Genomic DNA, 20,576 nt, shown 5'->3' with positions numbered 1-20,576 from the left:
GAGGAAGCAAGCTTCATTAATTCTGATATTGTGGAACCACATGCTACAAATCAGGAATAAAAGTTAACAGAAGTCCCATTCAACAGAGTTTTAACCATGCATTTTAAGTTTTCCATCCACTGCATACTTCAGTTTCATTGTATCAGCTGCACTGTTCTTGTGTTCAACTTCCGTCTGCATTACATACTTTGAGCAACTGCACACTAAGATATTTTTTTTTTCCTGCAGAACAGTAAAAAGTTCCAATGTAATGTTCAAAATACTGTGAATGTCACCAGGTTCAGAGCAGAAAATCGACACTGACTAACTGATGCTACCCTTGGCACCTGGGTAGTAATTAAGTCCTACATTAAGTCTTTTTTTCTGTGCGGGTTCAAAATATAAGAAAAAAACAAAACCAAAAAACCAACCAAACAAAAAAACCCACCAGGTTGTGAGGTTCTTTTGGGTGTGGTGTTCTTGGCTTTTTGTTTGTTTTTTACACTTTATTGGCACTGCAAAATCTGTAAAATACATTGGCTTATTCTAGTTGAGGCAACCGTGCAAACTCTAAACATGTGTGAATTTAAAGAGGAATTGTAAATTGATTTCAAAGTCACGTAACATGGAACAAAAAATGGCAGTAAGAACATGCTACAATTTGAGTTTATTCTGCAGTTGATTTGGGTTACTTCCTCTATCACGAAATTAAGAAATCCGAGTTTCACTCCATACTACAAACTGTTTGAATGACATCTTGTGGTGCTACTCAGTATTGCCTTCCTCTTCCTCTATAACACTATTCATACTGGGTGTCAATTCACATCACTAACACAAAATTCAACTATTATTTCAATTTTACACCTCCAATACTGCACCAAAGCTTCTGTGAGAGAAAAGTCTTCCTTGGTTACAGACACTAGTTTCCTGAAGCCTGAAAAAGTGGTATCTGAGGTGGTACTGTCACGTTTACCACCTGTCTCAAGGAGGCCAGCGAGCAGAATTTGCAGACATTTGAAAATTGCTTTGCAGCATTTGATAGTTTTAAAGGGCTTGAAGGAGAATGAGAAGCAGAAATTATTTCCAGCTTTTCTGAAAAAAGTGTGAATAGGCTTCTTTTACAGATAGAACTAAAAAGGTGGTGTTGCCACTGCCAGAATTTACAACAGTGATAATATATTTCCAAATTCACCCACAACATTTCAGAAACACTGTTAAAGAGCATTACAATGTACTGCTGTTCATCTTCAAGCAGGATGCAAAATAAAAATTTATAAGACAAAATAATTTTGGTTTTCTCGAAGCAAGAAAACTTACGCAGGTTGCCACAGGCAAGGAAAGTCTTCAGAAAAGCAGAAATAAGAAAAACAGGAATTTCTTGCAAGTATTAAGACTTCTAACAGTGCAACAGAAATATCTGTTTAATTCCACCCAGGATGCAGATCGTAATGAGTGTCTACAGCAAATATATTACACTAAAAATATACAGAAACCACAGTGAAGACCTTAAACGATAACATCTGCCTTTCTGAAAAACTAAAAAAGCCTCACATTTTTGTAACGACTACATTACAGAGTCACAGCAAACCAACAGATCGCTGCTTGCATGCTCATACATGCCAAGCGTATGGCAATAAGAACAAATTTCTGCGTGTCACTTTGCATCAGATCTGACCAATTTCAGCTGGGGAAGTGCTCTACAATAGTATGCTCATGTTCACATACTGCATTTAGCTCCTATCCTAACTACAGAGTTCAGATTTTATCTTCTATAGTCATCAGTTCACCCAAACTGTTCACCTTTGCTGGCTTGGACATCCTACCAACACTGGCATATCACCATACTAGTGGGCACAGAGCCGTTGCAACAGATGGGGAAAGAAAGCAAACATGCCAAGGAGCTACTGAATGCATCAAGTTTGAGTGAGTCTCCTCCAAGAATTCCACAAATGGTAGTTCATGTACAAGCTTATCATGACTAGTTGAACAGGGTATGCCAAGGCCAAACTAGATCAATTTAAGACTCTAAGAACCTCTCTGGCAGCTGTTGAAAGCAAGTTTTTAGCTCTGATGAATTTGGAAAAGTCTTCTGCACAGAGAATTGGGGAATGAGTATCTTAATGAAATCACCACCTTAGATCAGCTCTGCAAAACAGTCTTGCAAATATCAGAAAAAAAAAAAATGGGTCAGCAGCCCTGCCAAGCTTTCTCGAATAGCTGAATAGAATGCAAAAGCCAGATCTACAGGAAAAAAGTCTAATAAATTACAAATGTATTTTGCTTGGCAGGAATATAGTTTAAGGATGCAAATCAGTAAAGTTGAATATGCTTGTTATAAATTTTGCCATCTGCTTCACTACTGTACTTACCAATTGATAACTACTGCTGTTACTCATGCAGTTCACCTCTAAGTTTTCACATGTGGCTTAGGTACAGCAATACCCGGTTTTAGTGCTGAAATCCTACCATTTCCAAGAACAAATATTGTATTTCAGTATTACATTTGGGTAATTTTTTTTTTTTAAATGCAATTAATATGGATTAAAAACCCCTGTCCACCTGCAATTAACTGTAGACAGTAACCGCTGCACTCTTACATATGCAATTAAGAAGGACCCTGGTTTACTAATTATCTCTCTAGGTTTTCCTAAAAGCTCAAAGGTGGTTAGACTTTTTAACCCTCTACATAGAGCAATAGTACATACTGAATTCATAAAAATATCCTATTAACTTAGGTGATCTGCATCAATCAGTATCTCCACTATACAGATGATTTTGACATTCTTCTAAGTAGGCAGTGTTTATTTATTGATTCCATCAATCTAGACCATCTCCAGATGGAGAAATATGTAGCAGTTCACAGACTGGATTTGGCCAGTCTGTACTATTTACATGATCCACTGACTCTTATCAATTTTCTGATCAAAACTCCTGTTACTGACAAAGACTTGTCTACAGACCATTCCCACTATTCTGGTGGCCCACAACTTTCATTTTTTTTTCTTCTTTCTCAAACATGTAGAGCATGTAAAGATAAGTACATCTGGAGTATCCAGAGTAACCTATGTCTGGAACATAACCAATTCAGAGACAAGAGTCAAGACTACACACCCAGACACATAAATCCCTGAAGTATAACTATACAAGTTTTATCAAGGAATAAGGAATATCATACACGTCAGCTCATGTGACAAGCGTGGAAAAGGGAGAGAAGGACAGGAAAAGGCATCTCCAGCCATGCAAGGGGCTCCATTCCACACAGAAAGGTTTAGACTAACCCATCTCAGGTACATGAAATCTTTTAATGATTCAGTTAAGGAGATGTTTAACAGAATGAACACAGTTTCCATTCTCTGAACACAAGAACCACCTCAAATGTATTTGAAATGACCTAAATAATCAGAAGGCTTTTAAAAAGTAGTATCAAATAGGCAAGTTATATTTGCCTATTTAGCCACAATTCAACATTTACAGAAAAAGCTAGACCCAATCTCATATTTGTTGTGAAACTACTTATTCAAAACCAGTTTCAGTTTAGTCAAAATCAGTAAGAAAACATTTCTCTATGTACACGTTGTGCTTAAGAATAATTCATGTAATAAAGTTCATAAAAGCCTGTTTTTCTCATGCTCTTTTGTCCTTGACATTTATACGATTATCTGACAGAAGAAGAACAAAGTTCTATAATTATTATTTTTTTCCACTGCATTGGATAAATAAAATATATTAACTAATGAGAAACATACTATTTGCACATTGTGCCTGCAACCTATTTTGTTTGTATTAAGATAACTATTTATTTCAATTATTTAATCTTTACTGATCTTCTAACAGTAAAACTTTCAACTGACACAGGTTTAAGATGTCACCATGACAGAAGTTTCAGGGCAAACCACAATATATTTCAAGAAAACCACAATATATGAAGAAAATACCATGTTTTCTTACCGAAGATTCTATTGGTGATTGAAAGTTAATGTACAAAGCATAGAATTGCTAAAAATGGCAACTTTAGCAGAAGAAAAAGACACATGAACCTTTGACACCAAGGGATGCTCAGAAATTTAGGTAAGTACTTCAGCTAGGTATTTCTATTGAAATGCTAGAAACTAAATAGTTAGGACACATAGTGTCTATTAGATAGTGTCTAACTTCAGATTTAAGTCCATTGACACTCATTTGTGCCTCTCTGCAGCAACTTGCCATGTGCTGTTCTATATGGCAAACACCACAAGATGGAAGAACGCTAACTTCCTACTTCAACAATAACTTGTTTGTCAGCTACAAAAGACCAGAGACCAATGCTTGCCTTCCTCCCAAGCCCCTCCTTTGGAGGATGGATCTCCTCTCCATTCCTTAAGCGTTAAGAGCAAGCCTTGAGGGACAATTAATTAGTAAGGCATGCATACATACAATAAGCTCAGCTACTCTGGTCCTTTCGTATTGAAAGAAGCCATATACACACACATCCACACTATGTGTCCAGACCCCAGCGCTATACTTCCTCCTGACCACTGGGCAGCCTCAGGCAGAATCACTCACTTCAGCTTCTGCATCTGATGAAACAGAAAGCTAGAGTGCACCCGCAAAACAGGCTGATGTCTTGGATTAAATGAATCGCAGAGAGAATTATGGCTATGATCAGTGCTTGGGGTACGTGCTGCCCCACTGTCCCTCCGTGTAAAAGATGAAGCAAAGCAACAGCAAGAGATAAAGCCCAAAGTTGTTTCTGTGGAAGGGGAGAGGAAAAGAAAGGTGCAAGCAACACAAATCAGCTACAACACGCAAGTCAGCAGATGGGCATCCATGCTAGAGCATCAAAAATTTAAACTGGAACAGACTGAAAAGCGCAAAAATAAAATAAAAAAATGATGTAGTGGAATAGCAGGGGAAGAGAAATGTGACTTCTCTGGCAAACTGAGGAGGCCTATGAGCTGTTGTCTCGCAGAGATAAGCAGGAGAGTGACAGCAGCTTCACCTTGTTGTGATTTACCTCGGTGTGGCACAAAAATAAACACATCAGTCGAGGTTTCTAGGCCATGGATGCTCTCTTTGTGCAGAACAATCAAACTGAAGAACAAGAGATTGATTTTCTAATGTACATGAGACCGTAGTTTATGGTGCTTTTTATTGGTCGCTCTCAGAATAGATTTCCAATTTGCTGTAGGATACCATTCCAGCTTAGCAAACCTCTTGATCCTTCCATTCAGACGCCTTTTTTTCTTCACCCCCCTCCTCCCCCCCCGTTTCCAATTCACTTTTCCTTTCAGGAGCCGAAGGTTTTCTGTGTCAGTGCGCTTCAGCTTTTTGTTTTCCTCTTGCATTTCCTCGTTTTGACTCCTGACCAAGGCACAGCCTGGTTCACACCCACTTTAAGCTCGTCACCTCACCGCGATAAACGACATTTCCAACTCCAACTCCCAGACATCCTTCCAAGCACTTTTTTTTTTTTTTTTTATGCACTTGAAGGCAACATTCAATCAAACTCGTGCCAGCGCGGTTAAGTTACCAAAAGCGGTGGGAAAAATCATGCGCGTTTATTTAACAAGCCAGGAACGGAGAGGAAAAACTTTGCCGATCCCCCATTCCACGGCGGAGACCTGGGAGCAAAGCCACCCAACAACTTTTCGGCGGGGCCAGGGAAGGGCAGAGCGCAGAACCGCGGCCCCGGAGCCGCCCCGGCTGGGCAGGAGCCCCGAGGCCGCGGGGCGCGCTCCCGCCAGCCCCGCCCGGCCCCAGGCCCGCGGAACCGACCCCCGGACACCCGCCCCACTCCCCGGACGGGGCTCGCCCGGGCCGTGAGGGACCGAACCGCCCCCCCGCCCCCCGCCCCTTACTTCTTGGTGTCTCTGCTGAAGAGCCCGAAGGCCGCGGGAGCCGAAGGGGCCGCGGTGGGCGCCGCCTCCTGGGCCAGCTCGGCGGCCGCCTCGCCGCCCTGCTCGCCGTAGCCCAGCCCGTTCCCGGACATGCCGCCGCCGCCGCCGCCCGCGCCGCGCAGCCACCGGCCCCCACCGGGCCCCGGAAGCGGCGGGCACGCGCCAGCGCGGCGGTCACGTGGCGGGGGGCGGGGCGGGGCGGGGCGGGGCTGCCCGCGTCCCTCTGCCCAGGGCTGGGCCCGGCCCCGGCGCCGGGGGCAGCTGCGGCCGCGTCGCCCCCGTCAGTGCGCGCAGCCCCGGCCCGGCTGTGCGCGCAGCCCCGGCCTGGCTGCCCTGCGGTACCTGCCTGCGACGCGGGCCGCGCTTCCCGGCCTCCCGCCGCGCCGCGGACGCGGCCGGTGGAAAGGCCGGGTGCGGCTCCCGGCACCGGCCCGTCGTGGCTTCTAGGAGTTCCTGGTACAAACGTACGTGTTTCTAAGTAAATGGCGCTAGCGGACACTTCCCGGCAGTTACCGTAGTGGTGGGGCAGCCGAAGCCAACAGCAGTTTACATGTTAGAGGCCGTAACGGGTAGAAGAACAGTCGGCGCTAAAGAAAGTTTCTTCTGATTTCACGGTCTTGCTTCCCGGGTGCTTCATTCCCCTCTGCCCCCTGTGTCTGAGGAGTAATACGGGTTTGTTGCAATGCCCTGTCCATCTCCTGACATAACTCGCATTAGTGGAGTCCAACCTTTTCATCCTGTGAACTGAACTCATTTCCGAAAGGTTACGGTTCACGGTATTTTATATCCTGCAGAGGGAACAAAACAAACAAAAAGGGGTGGGGGTGGAGTGGGGAGGGGGAATGGATTGTCACAAGATTTTCCTGAAGCAGCTGTTTGACTTGCTTGTCTTTCAGCAATTTGTACATTTCTGGTTGAAACTGAGTCATTGCCAACCAAACAAACCTGACAAAAGGACTTATCAATACAGGGTTTGCAAGAGTGTGGGTTGCTATAAGGAGAGATGTCCTCAACAGTTGCCTTCTATGGATCTCAACACTGCAGCTTTGTGTTGTGACCTCTCACAGCTTTTTTCTTTGTAGCACTCTTGAAAGTCATGGCTTAGAGTGTAAAAGCCCCTTGACTACCACTATTTTACCTGTTGGTTCTTCAGACTTCAATTTTTGTCCTGCCCTTTGCATTGTGTGCACTAACAGCTTCCATAGTTTCCCTGTAGATGGAAGTATCTCATAACTGCCACAGTCACAGTCACTGTTGATAGTCTTCCAATAATGTGACTAGAGATGGGCACCTCTCAATCATACCAAGTCAGATGGCATCCTATATCTTGGGTTTTAAAGAATCAAAAACCAGAGTTGAGTGCTGGAGAGCTGTGTCCACACAAGTCAAAGAAAACCCACATACCTCTCTCCCGAATGTTTAAGAAGTTGCTGTGATCTACAGAGAGATTTGAGAATTCGTATCAGCAAACCTTAGAAATTACCTTTGTTTCTCAAACTATGCCTTCATTTCAAAATGTGATGGTGAGAGCACTTGAACTTTGGTCCCAAACATGGTTTTACTTACATGAAGGGACCTCTGACTTACACCTTTTATTTGTGTAACACATACAAACAGTGCATGAAGGGGTAATTTATACTGGGCCACAGTTTGTCAGGTAGATCTATTCTTGTTTCTCTTAACAGTGCCTGCTTGTTCTCTGAAACAAGAGGCTGAAACTGCTTGCTTCTTTGTATAAATCTGTAAGTATTTCTTGTTAGCAATGAGAAACATCTGAGGTACAACAAATTATTCTTACGTATGTCACTGAGAAAGCAATCTTAGAGGAAGAACTAACAGAAAAACAGCCCACTAGACGTGTAGAATGTGTCAGTTTATTTGTGGTAGTGCAAACATGGGAAAAAACAACTATTCAGGTGGATGATCATGGGACTGTGATACTAGGAGCAGATAATATCAGTGAAGCTGAGCTTGGAAGAGATCATCTAGTCCAACTCCCCTGCTAAAGCAGGATTGCCTAGAGCACGGGACTGCATCCAGATGGATCTTGAGTGCCTCAGAGAAGGAGACTCCACAACTTCCCTGGGCAGCCTATTCCAACAGACAAGGCTTAAAACAGTGAACATAGAAGGCTTTGGCTTCTCAGTTTTCTGCTCATGATGTTTCTTTCTGAAAGTGTTTCACCTCCATGATTCACATCATCTTCACAACTGCCACTTCTATGGTATCTGGTAAATTACATATTTTCCTACTCATCCACTCATAGATGTTAAACAACTATATAGTACGTGATGTATGGACAAAGATTTTAAAAATTAATTGTACTGAGCAATAACTTTCAAGGATCTATAGAAGGAAAGATGTATTTAAATATTTATGCATTTTCATCAAAACTCATATATTGTAAATACATCTGCATTTAAGGGGAAAAAAATTTCATGTTACCCAACAGACTTTAATCTTGTAATTTAAGCAAACATTAAATTTGTTTAGCTTTCTGAAGCATTCACAGAAGATATTTTGTAATGTTTTTTACAAAGTTGTGTCCATTTTTTTTTGTTTGTAAACTGGGCTGCCATATGCTTATTTGGTGCCCTCTTGTGGTCCAGATTATTAGTATGCCATTTGCCATAATAAAGACAGGAGGTGCATTGGTAAAATACCTTATTTTTAATGGAATTCAGGCTTTCTATAATAGAAATGTCAATATATTAAATTCCTTGCTCATATTTATATTTTTCTCATAGTTTCTGATATATCTAAATATGCTGGTATTGCAGATCATACACAAATGTGTATGAAAATCTCCAAAAGCAGATAAAAAGAATGGAGTACGTGCTCTTATTCTGTTGTACTGATATCATTCCTGGAGTGTTTAATTGTGATTAAAATCCATGTAAGATCCAAGGTGAAATTGTCTTCAAAACTTTCACTAAAATTGAAAAGTTTATTTGTTAATTCTTAATTATTTAGTCTTCCCAGATATTTAAAAACCGTACCACCAAATACCATATCAAAGTAGAAAACCTAAATTCACTTGCAAAAAATTCTCGATCATATGTAATCTCAGAGAACTCAAGTAATGACTTTAAAATGTTCAAAACAGTGTTCAAATGTTGAATGCACGATATCCTAATTTAAAAAAAAAAAATACACTCTCCTATAGAACTAGACAATTTCTTTTATCTCACAAGTTTTATGTTAACCAGGAGAAGAAATTGAAGAGTGTAGTGGGTTCTCTCAAATACCCCAGCTAGCCACAACTACCTTTCTAATGCTGTCACAAGTTACAGATTCACTCTTGATGTTTTATGTAATGCACCATAAATAATGTTTTGAAATTTTGTGCCTATATAAAAAATTTATACTGTAACTTATCTGGCTGGATAAGGTTACTGGGTTGACATCAGCTCCAGACTTCTCCTGGGATTTGCCTCCATTGACAGACTAAAACAGAACCTTTTCTGCCTTTGTTACTATTTCACAGTTTGCTAGTTACAGCTCGTAAGCTAGCACATTTATTTAAATATTTTTTTTAACTAGTATGGATTAAAGGCCTTAGAGCAGGTTTGAGACCATCTAAAGAACTTGAAAGTGCACAAGTCCATGAAACCTGACAAGATCCATCCACAGCTCTAAGGGAGCTGGCAGATGAAGTTGCAATGCCATCATATTTGAAAAGTCATGGCAGTCTGATGAAGTTCCCACTGACTGCCAGGACGGAAACATACCCCCTATTTCAAAAAAGGCAAGGAAAGAAGACCCAGAGAACTGCAGACCAGTCAGTCTCACCTCTGTGCCTGGCAAGATCATGGAGCTGATCCTCCTGAAAGCTCTGCTAGTGCATGTAGAAAACAAGGTGGTTGGTGGCAACCAACATGGCTTCACCAAGCTCAAATCATGCCTGGCAAATTTAGTGACCTCTTATGATGCGGTCACAGTGTCAGTGGACAAGGGAAGAGCAAGTGGTGTAATCTACCTGGACTTGTGCAAAGTGTTTCACACTGTCCCACATGACATACTGGTCTCAAAACTGGAAGGACATGGATTTGATGGGTGGACCACTCAGTGGATAAGGAACTGGCTGGGTGGTCAGACTCAGAGGTCAATGGCTCAATGTCCAGACGGAGATCAGTGACAAGTGGTGTCCCTCAGGGGTCAGTATTGGGACCAGTGCTGTTTAACATCTTTGTTGGAGACATGGACAGTGGGATTGTGTACATCCTCAGCAAGTTTGCAGATGACACCAAGCTGTGTGGTGTGGTTGACACACTGGAGGGAAGGGATGCCATCCAGAGGGACCTTGACAGGATGGAGAGGTGAACCCATGCTAACTTTAAGACGTTCAACAAGGCCAAGTGCAAGGTCCAGCCCCTGGGTTGAGGTAATCCCAAGCACAAATACAGACTCGGGGGAAGAATGGATTGAGAACAGCCTTGAGGAGAAGGACCTGGGGGTGCTGGTCAAGGAAAAGCTCAACATGAATCTGCAATGTGCACTTGCATCCCCACCACATCCTAGGCTACATTAAAACCAGTGAGGCCAGCAGGTCATGGCAGGTGATTCTGCCCCTCTACTCTGCACTCGTGAGACCCCCACTTGGAGTACTGTCTCCAGCCCTGGAGCCCTCAACACAGGAAGGATATACAGCTTTTAGATCTAGTCCAGAGTACCACAAAGATGATCTGAGGGCTGGAGCACCTCTGTTATGAAGACAGGCTGAGAGAGTTGGGGCTGTTCAGCCTGCAGAAGAGAAGGCTCTGAGGAGACCTTATAGCAGCCTTCCAGTCCCTGAAGGGGCCTACAGGGAAGCTGGGGAGGGGCTTTTTACAAGGGTATGTAGTGATAGGATGACAGGTAATGGTTTTAAACGGGAAGAGGGAAGATTTAGGTTAAACTTTAGTAAGAAATTCTTTACTGTTTAGAAATTCTCACAGGTTGCCCAGGGAGGTTGTGGATGCCCCATCCCTGGAAGAGTTCAAGGCCAGGTTGGACAGGACTTGTGCAACCTGATCTAGTGGGAGGTGTCCCTGCCCTTGCAGGGAGGTTAGAACTAGATAATCTTTAAGGTCCCTTCCAACCTAAACAATTCTATGATTCTATGAAAGTCTTGAAGAAGAAGAAGAAGAAGATACATATCCACAACTCATGCATTTATTATAATTATTCAATAATTATTGAGTGACAGAGCACTGGAACAGGCTGCCCAGAGAGGTTGTGGAGTCTCCTTCTCTGGAGACATTCAAAACCCACCTGGATGTGTTCCTGTGTGATGTGCTCTAGATGTCCCTGCTCTGGCAGGGGGGTTGGACTAGATGATCTTTTGAGGTCCCTTCCAACCCCTAGGATTCTATGATTCTATGATTCTATGATTCTATAACATCTCTTCTTCTTTATTGTGCTGTCTTGTAGCTGTACCTAGAAACTCCACTGAGTTAGGCTGCCTTTGAAATATGTGCCTTGTCAGCTGGAAATAGTCTATCTTGTCTTACTATGTCCTGAGTTTTAGAAGAAAATCAAGCTACGACTTACTAAGGACTTCAACCTTCACATTTTTCTTGTGTACTTGTGTTTCTTGTGTACCTGCACATCCTCTGTGTTCCACCTTCAAACTGTACTAGAACAGGTAATACACATTTGTGTTTGCATTTGCTTTCTGCTGATGCTGCAAGCGGGTTCTTTGGCAGAAATTAAGGGAAGGACATTCAGAGAAAGACTGGCAGGCTGGTGTCTGTATCTTCTAGTCAGCGTTCAGAAATATAGAATCATAGAATCATAGAATTGTTATGTTTGGAAGGGACCTTAAGGATCATAATGTTCCAACCCCCCTGCTATGAGCAGGGACACCTCACGCTAGACCAGGCTGCACAAAGCCTTATCCAACCTGGCCTCCAACACCTCCAGGGAGAGGACTTCCAAAACCTCCCTGGGCGACCTAGTATACATCTTTCTTAAATAACCTCTAGTCAGTTATTGAGTTTTGAATTCAGTGTACTGCAGAGTAAACAGAAATTACAATATGTACAACAATAGAGAAATTAGACCATTTTCGTGAGCTGTAACGTAAGCAGGGAGAAGGCTAGATGTAAGCATGTTGTGACTTCCTTGGCATGGGGTCAACTATGCATCAGTCCTGTTATAGACTACATCAGTACAGGAAGTGGTTCTACTGATGTTGAATGAATATAGCATCCAAATACTTTCCACTGTAGCCGGAGCACAGCGTCCTTCAAACCTACCACCTTCTTACTTCTGCAGCATTCAGCATGCATCCTGTCCCATGGGTTGAGGGGAGTATGCAACAAAAATGTCCATGTCCAAAGAGATTTTACTTCTCTTCTAGTGTTTTTGAGGAATTTGAGGACACAAACTAACAAATTAAGTAATAGAGAAAATGAGAAAGTTATTTTCAGAATTAAGAATGAGCGAAAATAAGAAATGAAGGCTCAGAAAAACATGATGGCTCTTTCAGGTGACAGTGAGCACAGAAGATAAACTTCTTCACCAGAATGTAATATGATTTGGTGCAGAAATACAGAAGAGTCAATTACTGAAGGAGTAACAACATGAGAAAATAAAGGTGTGATGCCAACAAGCAGTTAACTCCTCACATTTTCTTAAGGGTGAAACACTCATATTACTTATCCTACTGGCTAGAAATCAGGTCTATAAGCAATTGCTACATTCAAGTGCGCTTGTGTATGAAAGGGGTGAAAAGGCCAATACATTATTTTCCTGGCAGATCAGGAAGGAGCAAGTTGAAAGATTTATCCTGGAAATAACACTGGATACACAGAAGAAGGAAACAAGGGGGAAAAAAACCCAGCACTTTTTAGTCAGAGACTCCCCTTACAGTCATGTCTGAACCGTGAACATTCCTAATCTGGAACTCCAAGGGCTGTGGATACTTGTGTTCTTGCTGAACAATATGTCTGGCTTGTTTTGGAAGGAGATAAGGATTTTTCAGCAACCTACAGCTGTGATTCTAAAGCTAGCTCGCTCATTTAATTAATTAAATCTGAAAGTTTTTCCTCTAATTAACTTTTGTATCTCAGAAAAAAAAATCCCGTTTCTTAAAAAAAAATGTAGGGAGTCCAAAGTAAAGATAATTCATGTGAAAATTTCCTTTTAAAAAAATAAATATATATATAATGTTCATAAGTATAAAATAATAATTAAATTTATATTTATTTTAATTGCATTAATTTAATCTAATATTAACATGTAATTGTAATTATAGGTATGATCATATAATTATATTAAATTTTTAATGAGGAAATAAAAAAAGAATAATTGTACTTGAAAAATTTTGTGAAAGCATCAGACTGTGTCTCTGGCATTTTTTCCTTACCCATTATTCAGTGCAACTGAATCACTGTAAAATACGTCATATTTTCATACTTCTGAGAAGGCACTTCCTTAACAGTTATGTGAAGAAGAGTAGTTTTCTATCATTCATTATTTTAGAGACTAAAATAAAGGAGACATGGTGCATATTTCTATGCTCTTGCTGTTCAAGCTATTTTTGCATGGGGATTCACAACACTTTTTATAATGCTAGTGGCACTTAAATGCACAATATTTGTAGTCAGTCCTGGTCGGTGCATCTCATGATGTTCTTAACAAAACTTAGACTAGAGATAAAGAATGACTGATACATGAGAAAAAAGACCTAAATAAACTTGAAATCTGCGGCCTAGAAAAGAAACATTTGATAGCAAGATCTGTGTTTTATGGTAAGGATCTATAAAGTCATGAATTGCACAGAGTACAGGACTCATTTTCTCATCTGCTGAGGGGGTATCAAATTAAACTGGTAGAATGTAGATCCAAAATAAAGGGATTTTTTTTTTTTGTACAGCACAACTGAAATGTGGAATTTAGTAGCTGCCACTGGATATTGTTGATGACAAAAGTTTTCAGGAGTTCAAAGAACAAGAAATCAAATTTATGGAAGAAAAGGTTATTGAACACAAAGATATCTCTGGCTCAGGAAGCTTCTGAACCACAAGTTTATTACAGAGAACTACCATTACATACTCTCCTTGTTCTGGTACTCTTCTATAAGAATCTGGTTCTAGTCATACTTATATTTAAGTGTTTGGGGCTAGATAGACCTTTGCAGGTGCAACTGTTCTTATGTGATATATTTCAGTTCACTATTCCTACTGCAACTATATAGATGTGTGGCTATACTGCTGCCTTGTAACACAGCTCAGCAGCTGAAAAAATGAGAGACTACAAGTGATAAGCCAAGTTTGTACAAACCACTCACCAGTATTCTATGGCGTACCAAGAGCCCATACTCTGTAACTAGGAATTTCAATGTGATATGGAAGAAATAATACTGAAAGAAAATAGCACAAGTATTATCTGATTGCATGGTTCAAATTCCACCAAAGACGTGTAGTCCAGTAGAATGGGAATTACCTTTCTGTTTCCTCTTCTAATAAATGGGAACACACCAGTCTACCCCATCTATAGTTGAAGAATGTCACATATGAGGCGAGTCGGGCTACACATCCCATTCTGAACATAAAAGCTGAAACTTTAGTGAGGCTTCCTGTTTTATTTCAGAGAAAAACAGAAACATCCTTTGTTTTCAATCTTATTTATGCCCTCAGGTCTGGTTTGCCATTTCTGCCTTTGAAGTTATGAAAGAAATTTTTTGTTCAATCCTGCCAAAGCACTGTGGTCAGTCAAAATGCTAAATGTTTACAGGACTATTGTGTCTATCTTTGAAATGTACTTGAGAAGTTGTCTATAGGAAGACCCATCTGTTCTGATCTCAAGGACACTGAGTCCCAGCTTGCTAGTTGGGTAGTCCTTCAGTTGTAACACTTCAGTGCTGCACAGTTATTAGATTCAGTGCACCGCAAAGTAATTCACTTCTCATTGCTTCAGTCAAAACAGCCGATATGATGTACAAAGAAATTATTTTTCCTCTGTAGCAGTAAACTTTAATCCAGATTTTTGTTTCTAGATTCCAAGCTGCTTTAGTCATTCATTTTCCTATTAAAAAAAAAATGAAATAAGCTGAAGAGGCAAAATCCTATTTTGCTTTCACTACTTTTTTTTTTTTTTTTTTTTCCATAACTGAACTCAAAACAGAAAACTTTCTTATAAAAGTTCAGTGGAAATTAAATAGGATCTTTGGAGATAGGAGTATTACTCAAACATCATACAAGCAACTAGCAACTAAGAGCAAAGGTCCTAGATATTATGTACTTCCTTTCAAACCTTGATGAAGTGTTTAAAGATTTGCCAATATGTCATGCAAATCTGACATGATTCTCATCAGAAAATTCTGCCTTCTGTGGCCTTTGGTGTCTGAATTTCTTCCTTCTTTTTATCATTAGTGATGGAGTCATGAAATGCTAGTGAAAGAAGACAGCTGCATTTCCATCATCCTCTTTTACTGATTGTTCATCAGGAAAATATAGATGCTTGTTACTGGTCTGGATTGCTATTCAATAATCAAAGCTTTTCATCTTATGTTTATTAGAAGAAATTAATGCAATAGGGAAAGTCAAAGTAATGGGCAGTGTTGTACAAAAGGAGCAGCTCTACAGGGACACACAAAAGGAGTGTAAACTATTCTGAAACTGCAAAACTGAGCAGCATAGATGAACCTGGCACACTAGTCCGGATAGTGGGAGAATGGGAGTGGGATGAGGAATGAAGTTTGGACAGCGGGCAGGGCAATACCACACCTACACAATGACTAGGGTGGTCTGCATCTGGTTCTCCTCAGCAGAGCTTTGTGTATTGGGCTTTGCTTCTGAGGCAGAAGACAACACTGAGCGTTGGAGAGCATTACCCCACCCATGTTCACTTACATGTGGCGTTAGGGGAACTTAGGAAGATGAAAGGACCAGAGATTTCACCCTTGATACAAAATAGCCTTCATACTGCTTTGAGAAAAGCATATCCTTGATTCAGCTTTATATACAATGTCTTATTCCCTGAAAACAGGAAGACAAAAAACAAAGAGCAGTTTCCTTCTGCACAGTTTTGAAGCCACTTTTTTCAGCAAACTTGGGGCCTCAGATGTACTCTTTCTATACTCACTCCAGCTGCCATTCACAGTTGCTTCTCCTGATGGCTGACAGCTTTCTGCATCTTATCTGCATTTCACCAATCTAGTTGCTTAGGTGCTTAATTTTCAAAAAAGATGGGGATTTACATCTTTTTCAGCAAAAATTAATTTAGGCAGAATTAGCACCTTTCAAAGGAGGCTACTGTTAGTCAAGCCCTTGCTAATGAATGATAGTGTCTACATTCAGGCATTGTCATTTTAAGGGGTAGGCACTTTGAAACACTGGAACGGAGTACACCAGGGTACACTTGTCAATGGAGACTGACTTTCAGGCTTCCTAAAAACAGCAATAGGTTTAAGCTTTAAGCTACATAGGGGCTTAACAGTTTGGCTGCCTAAGGACAGCCCTTCTCCCATACTTTGAACTTTCATCACTACTGCTCATACTCATTTCTGTATGTTGTTTGCTCTTTTTTATTCTCTCTACATGGCAGTCAACTTCCCATATGACCGAAATGCAGAAAAAAAAAAATACCAAACACTAGAGAAAATCTGAAGGAACTCTCTCCTTTGGAGAGTGGAGACTAAGAGATGACTTCTTGTTCTGAACAACTATGGCCTTTCTTATATTTTTGTAATTGAGATTGTGACATGGAAGTAGCACATGGAAATCTCTTCTACAGTACTAATGGGAAAACGTAGTATGAAGCTGCGTGGAACAGAAAATGGGAAGTCTGACAAAAAGTTATCTAGAAAACATGGTTTTAGATTAAAGGTTGGAGTAATGCACGGTAGAAAATCTTTCCACTCTCTCCACATTATGTAGGTTAAAGACACCAAATCTGATTCTCTAAAGATGTTGACATCATGTACTCATTTCTAACCATATAATGGTAATTAATATTCTAAACTTCCAAGAAGCAAAATAAAAATTTATGTTTATCAGGCACTTCTATATTTGCACTTGAAGTTACTTTGATATTTTTGAAGTAAATTTCATTTTGGCATCTAATTTAACTTGGTTGCATTAAAAATTAGTGCTTTTGAAGCTTGTTTTATATGGACTGATTGCCTGGCCTGGCTTTGTCGCCTGGGAGTCTCCTGCCCTCACTGCACCCTGATTTGTAAATCCATAGACAGAGGAGGACTATCCATAGACCTGCATTCTCGTTACACTGTAAAGACCTATGTTATTAGTATGAATCAGTGTCGAAAGGAAATAATACATATTCAGTTTTATTCTATATTGGTTAATAAAAATTAGCTTTGTCTGTGGCAGTTCCAACTTTGGGCACAAGAGGTAGGTGTTTTCACATTAAACGTCCAGCAAATACTGAGTGTAACTGAGTAACACACTCTTGCACTCCAAGGCAAGTGAAGATCACAAATTGTTCATTTCCATGTCTCTGCCTCTGTCTATGGCTATGGCTATGTCTGTGTCTATGTCTATGGCTATGTATGTGTTGGAATAAATTTACAAAAAGTGAGATTAATTGTAAAGATGTAATGTGAAGAAGGAGGAACCATGAAGTGAAATGCCATGGGCTATTTATATTTGCCCAGGGGATCTTAGAACTTCAGATGGGATGCAGTATCTTCTTAATACTTTGTTCTCCAAGCAAAATATTATTACATGCACTTATATGCACTTATGAGACCGGAAGAGACACAGTGAAGCTGATTTTGTGAAAGATGGAGAGCACATGTCTCTGGCATTCATGTTCCCTGCACAGAATCTAATGATTTTCTCTGCGGGTTGGGACTGCTTTGAGAATTATTCATTGCTGTCTGCAAGCTAAGTAATTAACGATTAAAAGCCAAGAGCAGCTGTACCATTAAACACTATTTAAACAGTCTTATCTTCACATTATGTGATTGAGTCTTCTTTAAAAAATAAGATGTCATAGGGAAGAAATACTTGCATCTAATAAAATATGTGAATTCTTAATATTGTGAGAATTTTTCCATTTCTAAATATCATGGAGAAATAGTGATGCATTGCCTGTATATTTTTTTCCATAGGAACCCACACACATTTTTTGGTTAACTGATACCTAGCAGAAGGATTATAAATTGTGATTTTTTAAAGGGGTCTGTGAAATATTTTTTGTTCATGCAGATTCATATGATGTGGCCTGGAAAGCTTTTGCAGCAACTTCAGTAAGTGATCTGGCCTAGCTGGTCCTGCTCTGGCAGGGGGATTGGACTTGATGATCTTTGGAGGTCCCTTCCAACTCCTAATATTCTGTGATTCTGTGATTCTATGATCAGTAAGAGAATGGAGACAATATGTAATAAAGGTGGAAATTCCACATGAGGAAGACAGCATTAGTGTTTTCTTACTTGAAAATTTTCACCATGTACATTATAATACTAGGTATTCAGGTTATGTTAATAGATTTCTTCACACACATACAGTGTTTTCCATGTAAATGAATCATATTTCCTCATAAATCTTAAATCAGTTAAGGAACAATAATTGAAGAAAGCCCCAGCTAATGCAGTCTTTTACTTCCAAACCCAGTTCTTTCTTAAGAAGCTTCTAAGATGAACAAAACAAATGGATTGTATTAATAAAGTGTTAATAATTCAGGAATTAAAGACAAAAGAACAGAATGAGACAGGCTTGTGCAGTAAAGCACCGTCACTGTTTGCTCTGGGGTGTTTCTAGAAACTCTGTCAACACAGTCTGATTACAGACTTGGTAGGTTAAGATTCCATACTAAGCAAAACCAGTCCGGCCTGTAGGAGCTGAATGCAACTTTAAATGAACTGCCTTTCTTATCAGAACAAAATTAATTTAAAGCAAAGAGACCACAGACATACCCTATCCTGTCATGCAGGCAGCAAGAAGCTCGAAGCATCAGGTCTGCACTGCCACAGTGACATGTATTTCAGGTGGCAGGCTGCTTCTGTGAGCACCGATCAGCTACCACAAGACAGTTTCCCAGTGGTTCCCTTTTTTGGTTTTACCTCCTTACTGACCCACTTGACACATTTTCAGTCACAATCTTCAGAGCACAGCTGGGATCTCAGTTCTTTATTTCATAGAGTAAGAGAAGCCTAATGGAAGGCTGAGGCATATGCCATGATACAGTAGTACATAGAGCAGTACATAAACTGCAGCTTATGAATATATAAACCAGCTTATGAATACATAAGCTTGCCTATGATGTCTAGTCAGCTTTTGTAAAGCAAACAGTCACAGTATACTTATGGGGTAAATGCCAAATATAGTGAGTTGCACCAGGAAACTGAAGCACAATAAAGTTACAAAACCAGCAAGTTTGGATTTTTGAGCTGGATTTGTTTTCCTGTTTTGGTACCAAAAATGTACCAGACAAAATTATAAATGAAGTTTCCAGAACCAGTGAGAAAGAATGGGGTGATGAATTGTGATTGTTACTGCACTCTCAACATCTGCTAACTTGAAATAAGGTGTGTGATAGTGAATGCTATGCACAGTTTTTAATGTTTTAGAATAACAACTTTTGGGAAAAAGCTAAACATAGCAGAACTTGGTTGAGACATTGGACATTGTTTGAGAAATATCACTGAACAGTGCTAACCTTGAAAAATAATTCAAACTATTAGTAAAACAAATGTTTTACAAACTTACTTTTGAACTATATTATTTATATTTTTCAGAAATTTAATCTTAGTAGGTGAAGGCTTAAATAGAATATTAAGAGTGAAAATGTAATTTAATAGTGGAGCACTTCTAACAGTAGCTCTCCAGTGACTATGTAGACAGCTGTGAAAACTTAATGCAACAGTAATTCCTCGTATATATTGCTATTTGAGCACCATGTAGACTCAGATGTTTAAGTAAAATAATTACTTATATGGCCCAAGTCAGTATTTTTAAGATACAATGGAGATTTGATATGGCCATGTACCTACTCATTAGTTCAATAAAGCTGAGCTGTAAATTTCCTTATTTATTTATTTATTTCATGTTTTTTTCATTGTTGCCTCCATTTAAGCTATTGTGGTCCCTCTTCTCCAGAGTAATTATCTTACAGGTATCCCAGTCACTGTTCAACAACCTAGTCATAGAATCATAGAATCATTAAGGCTGGAAAACACCTCTAAAATCATCAAGTCCAACTGTCAATCCAACACCACCATGCTCACTAAACCATGTCCTGAAGTACCACATCTACACTTTTTTTAGCACCTCCAGGGATCGTGACTCCACCATTTCCCTGGGCAGCAAGACGCATATGGCCAGAGTAGACATTTGTAGAATGAGTTAATTACAGAATGAACCTGTGTTTCCTCATCTGATTCCCTTCACAAACTGAGTTACAGAATATGCATTGACTCCTACTTCAAATTAAAATCACTATCTGTGATTTTCAAGGGAAGAACTATTAATGGGATGGCTTACTTCACTGAGAGGCAGGGATCTTGAAAACCTCCTAGTTTTTGTTTATCAAATCCAACTGAGAAGTGGACAGGGCTTTTTATGTAGAACCGGAGATGATTAATTGAACTGCAGGTTTGATCTGAGGAAAGGTGATGGAGGCAACTAGGAAAGCTAAGGCCTCCTTGGAACTTAACCTTGCAAGTCGGGTTAAGGACAATAGAAAGGGCTTTTTCAAATACATAGCCAACAAAACTAACACCAGAGGCAATATAGGCCCACTGCTGAATGAGGCGGGTGCCCTGGTGACAGA

General features: G+C 40.1%; 2 protein-coding genes across 3 annotated transcripts in view; one reads left to right on the top strand and one right to left on the bottom strand.

The window, feature by feature from the left end:
• SCAMP1 (secretory carrier membrane protein 1) overlaps positions 1 to 20,576 on the top strand; it is a 186,931-nt gene that overhangs the window by 95,704 nt on the left and 70,651 nt on the right. The window lies entirely within an intron of this gene.
• AP3B1 (adaptor related protein complex 3 subunit beta 1) overlaps positions 1 to 20,576 on the bottom strand; it is a 211,450-nt gene that overhangs the window by 167,266 nt on the left and 23,608 nt on the right. The window contains exon 1 of one of the 2 annotated variants that reach the window (XM_051641897.1): positions 5,817 to 6,003. The exons of the other annotated variant lie outside the window; for it this stretch is intronic. Within the exon in view, the coding sequence (XP_051497857.1) occupies positions 5,817 to 5,947 (131 nt within the window). The 5' untranslated portion in view covers positions 5,948 to 6,003. Of the gene's footprint in view, positions 1 to 5,816; positions 6,004 to 20,576 lie in introns of those variants that run through there. 2 annotated transcript variants of the gene reach the window in all.

The sequence above is a fragment of the Apus apus genome, chromosome Z (assembly GCF_020740795.1).
Source record: "Apus apus isolate bApuApu2 chromosome Z, bApuApu2.pri.cur, whole genome shotgun sequence".
NCBI classification, from domain to species: domain Eukaryota; kingdom Metazoa; phylum Chordata; class Aves; order Apodiformes; family Apodidae; genus Apus; species Apus apus.
The sequence above is the reverse complement of the archived record's forward strand: the minus strand, read 5'-3'. Positions and strand labels throughout refer to the sequence as shown.